We start from the raw sequence: 7,568 nt of genomic DNA, 5'->3' as shown, positions 1-7,568 counted from the left end.
GACCTAATTGATTATCCCCACACACCTCCGAGTGCTTTGCATAACCAGCCCCGACAGGAGGAGCCCCTTCCAGGCAGAGTGACTGACATATTTTATTTCTAACTGAACCCTAATCAGGACCAAGAATGAGATCCCCATATATTCTCTCTCTCTCTGCCTTTCTGTTTTTCTCTCCCTCTCTTCCCTAGCTTCCTCTTTCCTTTTTAAATTTTAGGGCCAGATAATAAAGGACAGAGACAGTTCCTAGGATCCTTGAAAGGAGGGCGTAAGGCGGGGGACACAGGGAGGAGGTCCCAGGGGGTGGCTGAGGAATCTGTTCCTTGGTGAAATAAAAGTGGTGCAAAGAAGTGGCCTCCTCTTCCCCTTTTTAGCTGAAAAGCCTATGAGGTTCCTTTTCATTTTGATCACATTATGTTATGGGGGTCAACTTGGGGCCATCTGAAGGGGCCATGTGTTCTATGGGATAGAGAAAATACACACATACAGGGGGTCTCTCCCAGGTGTACCTCAACTCTCCTCTGGCATCACACATCCCGCCCTTTCAGTGGGGCACGATTGGTCTCCTCCAAGGACTAATATCCCCAGAATAGGATGGACTGAAATGCTGACCAAGCCTCAGAGGCGATCAGACCTCTCCAAGCTGGGCCTGGCCTCTTCACACCCATCTCCCTCTGAACAGACTCACGCACAGTCTCCTCTCTTGCTGGACGGTCCGTGTGGGAAGGCTGCCTGACTTCTCTCACCTGCTCGCCCTGCTGCACTCCTCCCTGGAGAGTGTCCTTTCTCCCTGGGTTCAGCTGGGTCCTCAGATGTCTGAATGCAGACACCCGGCTTTTATGGCTGATGGGAGGGGGTAGGGCAGAATACTACCAGGAGTTTGAGGAGTGGGCTTGAGATTTTTGGAATATAAAGATAAGACTAGGGCTATCACTCCTCCTACCACATGCCAGCACTGGACATGCTTTGTCTCTCATCCTCACAACCACCATGCCAGGTAGGTGTCATTATTCCCATTTTACAGATGAGGAAATGGGGGGCAGAGACGCTCACTGTCTGCCCGGAGTTTCCCAGGATGCAGAGAGGGGAACTCGGCCTGTGCTCTGATGAAGCTTGTGAGGCACTCACTGAAGGGCTATCAGGCTGTTGTCCATGTAAAGATACTGATGTTAACCCGAGGCCTCTGTCCTGCCTCTGAGGTCCAAGGCCCAGGCAGTTGAAACGGACGCCACGTCTGGGGCGCTGTGCCCAGGGTCAGAGCTGAACCACAAGTCTGTGCCTGCCACCTGGGAAGGAGCCTGAACCGAAACCTTAGACGTCTCTGGCCTCTGGGGAAGGGACTGGAAGAGCGAGTCCCGTCCTTGCAACGTCTTCGATGGGTGTGCGCTCCTGTTTCACCAGCCCCCGGTGGGCCCCAGCGGCTGCAGACAGACCCTCCTTCCCACCCGCCCCTGGGGCGCCATCACGCCGACGGCCCCAGCCTCCGTGGGGGTCACCCTGGCCGGCGCTGGCGGCTGTGCCCGATGGGTGGGTCCTTGCCGGACTCCCTTGGCTCCCGCCGAAACTCCAAGATGTACAATATGACGCGGCGCCTTGTTCCGTGACTTCGGGTGTGCAAGCGCTCCCCAAACTTGCCGGGGACCCGCGAGATTGTGACATGTCCCACTGTGCGGGGCAAAAACCAGGCGTCTGGCCGCCCTATAAATTTACTAACTCAGCATGGGGAAGGAGATGCAAAAACGACACCCCCAAGGCGCCACTCTTCCAGCATCCCTACAACTTCTTTCAGTCAAAGTTGGGCAAGGCTAACTGACTGCAAGAGAAAAAAGAGGGTGCAGAGGGGACGCGACGCCCGGCCTGGCTGGAGAGGCCGCCGAGGCAGGCGCCGAGCGGCCCTTTTGTCCTGCAGAGGGAGCTCCAGCCCCAAATTTCCCGGCTCCCTCCCCCGGCCCGACCACCCCCCTGTCCGGCCTGGAGCCGGAATCCCGGCTGGGCCGGTGCAACTGCCCGAACCCCCCGCGCCGGGACCTCAGAAAGCTGCCCTTTCAGGATACTTCGGCAAAACCCACTGGGATGCCAAGACGCACATGCCGCCCGGAGCCCCAACGGGCAATGTGGGCTGGGCAAAGTCACCAAGGGGAAAGGATGTGCACCCCTGGATTCCCCGCTCCTGCATACCCCCCCCAACTCACTGCCACTCCACATCCCTGCATCTATATAAGGAGTCTGGGGATCAATGTGGTTGGAAGGGGGCCCGAAGCGGAGCTTGCACAGCCCCTTAATGTAAGACTGAGAAAGCCTCAATTGTGCCTATCGAAGAATGGAGGAGGGAGGCGTCCAGATCCTTCTCCCAGTCTTTCTGCTGCGTCATCAGAGAAGGCCCCAAGGCCCCGCGGTTGCTCCAGTGGACCGGGGAGTTGGGCCCAGTTTCCCAGCTCCTTGTAGGCAATCTTGCTTCCTTTCCCACCTGTCTCCTCTGCCCTTTCTCTCGGGCGCCCCAGATACTTCTCCAACCTTCTCTTCTCCAGCGGCGCCCCCAGCCCGGCCACTCCAGCCTCTCCTCCGCCGTCCTCCGACTACAGGGCCCTGACTCGCCTTGCTTCTCTTCCGCTGATTCGGGCGACTCTTCAAACATGGGGGGATGAGGGTGTAAAACAAAACAAAACGAAAAGCACCAAACAGATCCCTCCGGGGGCAGACAGGCGGGTTATAGTCAAAGTGGCAACAGCTCATTTATTTAGCCAAAAATAGATACTTTCTTGTACAATTTGGTTCACACATATGTACATTTTTCTGTATATACAAAAAAAGTCAAACACACTTATTCTCACTGAAACTCCACCCCCCCCAAATCAACCGAACAAACCTCACAAACTCAGCTAATGTGGGGTACAGAAACCACCGGGGGAGGACCGGGGGGAGATTTGTTTTATTTCTTTTTCTTTTTTTGTTTCGTTTTCTTTTTAGGTATTCATACACGGACATGCTTACAAGTCATAACTATACAGAGCGATTTGGTTTTTACAATTATTACAACGATTTAAAAAAATTTTTTTTAAAAAAGAACTAGGATGAGGAGAGAGCCGATAAGACCAGAGCGGCGTCCAGGTGGTTCTGGGGCCTGCAAGAGAGAGGCAGTGGTAGCAAAGGAAGTGAGTTAGGGGCACCGACGCTGCCTAGCATTGGGAGACCCAACCCGGGGCTGAGGCCGGGGGAAGGGAGACGTCTCAATGTGCAATGAGGTCCAGCTGTAGATGCTGGTCTTCCGGTTTAACTATAAGGTTGGGCGGGAGGCGTCAAGACCCGAGGTGCGCTGCTGGAAGGTGGTGGAGCTTCACGGAGCCACCGCCCGCTCCGAGGTACACTGGGCCCCGCCCGGGTGTCTGGACTGGGACTCTCGAGCCATCTCTGGGCCCGTGGCGACGACGGAGGAGTATGTTTCGTCCCCTTTTAGAAGCGCGTCCTAGCTGCGTTCCCCCGGGGGCAGAAGCCCGAGTTTCCTCCGCATTCTTCCCTGCCCCCGACTGCCAGTCCCAACACCCCACCCCAGGCTCGGGGTCTCTTACCGCCTGGGCACGGGCTGGAAAGCTGTCTTGAGTAACTTTTTCTCCACTTCCAAGGCACTACAACGATCTACGGGAAGCGAGAGAAAAAGGAAGGGCTTTAGATCGCTCCATTCTGGCGCCCAGGACCGCGGGAGGCGGGAGCGGAGTGGTAAGCGCCCTGCGCCCCCCGGGACCTGCCCGGGCGCGACCCCCAAACTCGCCCCCTCCCTCCGCATCCTGGGGTCCGCAGTCACCTGTTCCGCCCTCGGGCTCCGCCGGCCGAGCGAAGGCGGCGGCGGCGGCCGGGTGGCCCGCGGCTCCGGGAAGTCCCAGCAGGTGTGGAGGGGCCGAGCCCAGCAGGGAGAGCGGGTGCGGGTGCGGGCGTGGGCCGGGCGGTGGGCCTGGGAACGGCCGGTTGGTCCAAGCGGAGAACTTGCCCAGCGGCGCCGAGACGAGTCTCTGAGCCGCGGCGGCGGCGGCCGGAGAGAGCTGCAGGGCTGGGGGCGCGACGGCTGCCCCGGGGGGAGAACCCCCCGCGCCCGGAGGCGAGCGGCGCGGGTTGTCCGGGCTTGTGGCGGTCTCGGCCAGGGACCAGATCTTGGGTTTTTGCAGGGCCGAGGCGGGCGCTGGTGCGGGAGCGCAGGGGTCCAGGCCTGCTGAGGGCGAGGGCGGTGATGGCGGAGTCGCGGCCACCGGCGGTGGCACTGGGGCCAGACTCAGGACAGGCAGTGGACGCTCCTCCAAGCCCTCGGAACTGTCGTCGGAGTCGCTATTCTTGGAGTCTGAGGTGGGTTCCAGGCCGAGGTCGCCGTCCCTGTGCGCCGCGCCAGGCAGGGCCACCTCGGGCCCCGCGGCCGCGCCGTCTAAGTTCTCCAAATCGATCTCCTCGTCCTCCTCGTCGTCAGCCAGGCCCTCGCCCCCGGTGTCCTCCTCCTCCCCCCCGAGTTCCTCCTCCTCCAGCTCCAGTTCGCGTTTGCTGTCTTCTTCATCCTCCTCCTCGTCTTCCTCCTCTCGCTCGCTCCCGTAAGCGTTGCCCTCCTCGTCCGTGCGGCTGCGGGGCGCCCAGGTCATCTTGTTCTCTTTCTTGAGGCGCCGGCGCGCGTTGGCGAACCAGGTGGACACCTGGGTGAGGGTCATCTTGGTGATGATGGCCAGCATGATCTTCTCGCCCTTGGTGGGGTAGGGGTTCTTGCGGTGCTCGTTCAGCCAGGCCTTCAGCGTGCTAGTGCTCTCCCGGGTGGCGTTCTTGGGACGGGACGGGTCCCCGAACTGGTACTGGCCGTATGGGTAGAAGGCGGGGTGCGGGTGAGGAAACGCGGTGGCCGCGGCCGGATGCTGCACCCCCGGGCTGTCTTTCAGCTCATACTGCGTGCCCTGTACGCACAGGGAGAAGTTAGGGACACGCGCGAAGGGAGCGTGGATGAGCGCTGGCCATCGCCGCCTCCACCCTCCCGGCCCAGGCCCCTCTAGTCTACTCCCGCGCGTACACCTCGTACGGCGCCCCAGCTCCAACCTCCCCGCTGCGGCTCCCCGGCCACTTACCAGCTGCGGGAAGATGGGCAGCTCGGCCGCGTAGGGCAGGAAGGCGCCGTAGCCTTGGGCGGCTGCGGCTGCCGCTGCCGCCGCGGCGTAGGGCGCCCCGTACACGGACGAGAGTACGTTGGACAGGGACCCCGAGGCAGCCAGCTCTGAGGCTCCGGCTCCCGGGCCACCCCGTGCCCCAGCGCTGCCACCGCCGGCGGCGGCCCCCGGGCGCTCGGGTGGGTAGAGCGGGCGGATGTACTGGTATCCGAGCTGGGGGAAGGACATGGTGGCCCGCGGGGCACGGACGGAGAGGGGGCCCGGCCCCTGGGGCCGCCCAGCTCAGCGCCGCCCGCGGGCTGCGGCGCGCATCGGGGGCTGGGCCGGGCTGGGGCCGCGCTGCCTCCCGCGCTGCGCTGCGCTCGGCGTTTGCCTATTGATCTGCTCCGCGGCGGCGGCGGCGGCGGAGGCAAGGAGCCAGGTCAGGTCCGAACAGATTGGCGGAGATTCCCGGGGCTCCGGGCTCTGATTGACATTTCTACGGGCCCGCAAGCCCCTCCTCTCTGCGCCGCGCTCCCTCCTCTCGGCAGCCGGAGCTGCCTCTGCCCGCGCCTCGCTCCTCACTGCCCTCCTCTCCCCGAGCTGTGTCGCGCCTCGCTTCCCTCGCCCTCCTCTAGTTTTCACTCCCCCTCCTCGCCCTTCCTCTCCCCCCCCCTTTCTGCGCTCCCCCCCCCCCCCCCCCACCAACCCCCAGGATCGCTTCCGCTCCTTCGGGCTCTTTCACTTTCCTGGATGCTATGAAACTCTCGTCTTTCTCTTCTCTTTCCCTCTCTCACTATTCCTTTCTCTCCCCTCTCTGTTTCCTTCACTCTTTCTTTTCTTTTTAAAACCTATTTCTCTCTACTCACACTACACTCCCCGCACCCCCATCCCCGGCCTCTGCGCCCCGGGGTAAGGCGGCCTAAAGTTGTGGACACTTGGGGTGTCGTGCGGGGGGTGTGTGTCCGTATCTGTGTCTGTGTGTCCTTCCCCACCCTCACCCCCCTCCCTCGCCCTTCCCCAAATCTCGGGTCTGACGTCGCGCCCTCTTATTCGACTTTTCCTTGCGTCTCCTTCGCGAGTCACCAATCGCCTGGGCGCCCTGCAGGCGAGGCCGCCCACCCCCGCGGATACTGCGCGCAGGGCGGGGCGAGGCGGGGCGGGGCGGGAGCCCGGCTCTGCTAGTCCCTTCCCGCCCCCTCTGGCCCGCGGCGGGAGGAGGGGGGGGCGGCGAGAGGCGCCGGGACCGGGGTTAGTACGGGGTCAGCTCGCCCCTCCCGCTTCCGGCCTCTCGGTACCTCTCCCCCCGCCCCGGCGCGCGGGGCCTGGGTCGGGACCAGACCTTGGACCAGGCGCTGGGGCTTTACTCTGCCCGGGTCCGCTTTCCAGCTCGCACCTCTGGACTCCTGGCCACTCTCTGGCGTAGGGAGGGAGCTTGAAGAGTGCGCGAGGGATCGGGGGTGCGTTCTAAGGGAGTCTTCAAGGACCGTCTCTATGCCCAGGGAGGCGAAGCAGCCCCCTGCTCAAGAGGACCAAATCCTGCAGTTAACCACGTTAACGCCTCACGGGTTTCAGGGTGCAGAATCCCGTCTTAGAAATGGCGGGGGTAGGGGTGGTGCCGAAGGGTGGACGCCCCGGGAATCCTGGGGAGCGACGTCAGGAAAGTGGAGGCTGCCCGTGCCCTAAGCTGGCGTGGGATGGGGGAGGAGCAGGGAGCCGGGTGGCGGAGGCTCCAGGAACTTATATGGAGCGCTTGGAGAAGTTTGTATATTGGAATTTTCGGTCCGTAGAGATTCTTCGTTTCACTACCCCTTGTCCTGCTCCCGGGTCTCTGCGCCAACCTGTTTTCTTTTGGCAGGTATACTCCCTCCCGCTCGGGTGCGGATGGGAGGCAGGACTTTTAGTTTTATAGTGGGATATTTCCTAAACCAAACCTGAAATCCCAGTAGCCGGGCGCCCACCTTCACGGATTAGGGCGTGCAGCCTAGAGCAGGATTGAAATTCCCGGTATTGCGGCGGCTTCGGGCTAAACGCTTTAGGCCGCTGCGGCGACCTACGCACAGGCCAGGCCTGCAGCAGGAGCGCTCCGGGGACAGCACGCGGGGCGGTAACTGCCTTGTAGTTGCCAGTCCCGGCTCGGAGGCGGAAACTGGCCGCCGCGGGCTGATTGATAGAGGAATCGAATCCGAATTCCACCAGAGTGGAGGGATGGTAGAATCTTGGCCCCGGCTCTCTCTGGTCTCAGCAACAACAGGGAACCCCAGTGGGGAGTCCCGCGGGCACCCAGTTTTGACCCCACCCCACTTCCCGCCTCTATTCTACCAGTCTTCGCACGGGTCGGCGTCTCCAGTAGGTGTGAAGGCCGAGAAAATTGGGGGGAACGCAAGGGAAAGTTTTGGGGCAGCTCGGTTTGGGGTTCGATTGGGGAAACTAAGGGGCGGCCTTCTCAAATTGGGCCAGACTGCT

The 7,568-nt window shown here is 61.9% G+C and overlaps 1 protein-coding gene across 2 annotated transcripts; it reads right to left on the bottom strand.

Annotated features, from left to right (window-relative positions):
• Positions 1-2,721: 2,721 nt before the first annotated feature.
• IRX3 (iroquois homeobox 3) lies at positions 2,722-6,077 on the bottom strand. Of its 2 annotated transcripts, none has more exons than XM_029237271.1 (4): positions 5,085-5,635; positions 3,797-4,817; positions 3,564-3,630; positions 2,722-3,118 (listed from the first exon to the last, which is right to left on the bottom strand). In XM_029237271.1, exons 1-4 carry the CDS (start codon positions 5,349-5,351, stop codon positions 3,064-3,066), a joined length of 1,410 nt encoding a protein of 469 aa, XP_029093104.1. In that variant the 5' UTR covers positions 5,352-5,635; the 3' UTR covers positions 2,722-3,063. The 2 variants fall into 2 exon arrangements, with proteins under 2 accessions (XP_029093104.1, XP_029093093.1); XM_029237260.1 differs by having other exon boundaries at positions 2,939-3,118; positions 3,797-4,916; positions 5,085-6,077.
• Positions 6,078-7,568: the final 1,491 nt, after the last annotated feature.

Source organism: Monodon monoceros, unplaced genomic scaffold (genome assembly GCF_005190385.1).
Source record: "Monodon monoceros isolate NGI ecotype Baffin Bay Population unplaced genomic scaffold, NGI_Narwhal_1 Super_Scaffold_10, whole genome shotgun sequence".
NCBI lineage: Eukaryota > Metazoa > Chordata > Mammalia > Artiodactyla > Monodontidae > Monodon > Monodon monoceros.
Note: the sequence above shows the minus strand (reverse complement) of the source record. Positions and strands in the feature narration are given on the sequence as shown.

Bases quoted from the DNA above. Each gene is read 5' to 3' on its own strand.
- IRX3 (XM_029237260.1), bottom strand. From the start codon at position 5,351: ATGTCCTTCCCCCAGCTCGGATACCAGTACATCCGCCCGCTCTACCCA. The intron at 4,917-5,084 runs GTAAGTGGCCGG...CTGTGCGTACAG, and splicing joins TGCCCATCTTCCCGCAGCTG to GGCACGCAGTATGAGCTGAA. The intron at 3,631-3,796 runs GTGACTGCGGAC...CGCTTCCCGTAG, and splicing joins GGAGCCCGAGGGCGGAACAG to ATCGTTGTAGTGCCTTGGAA.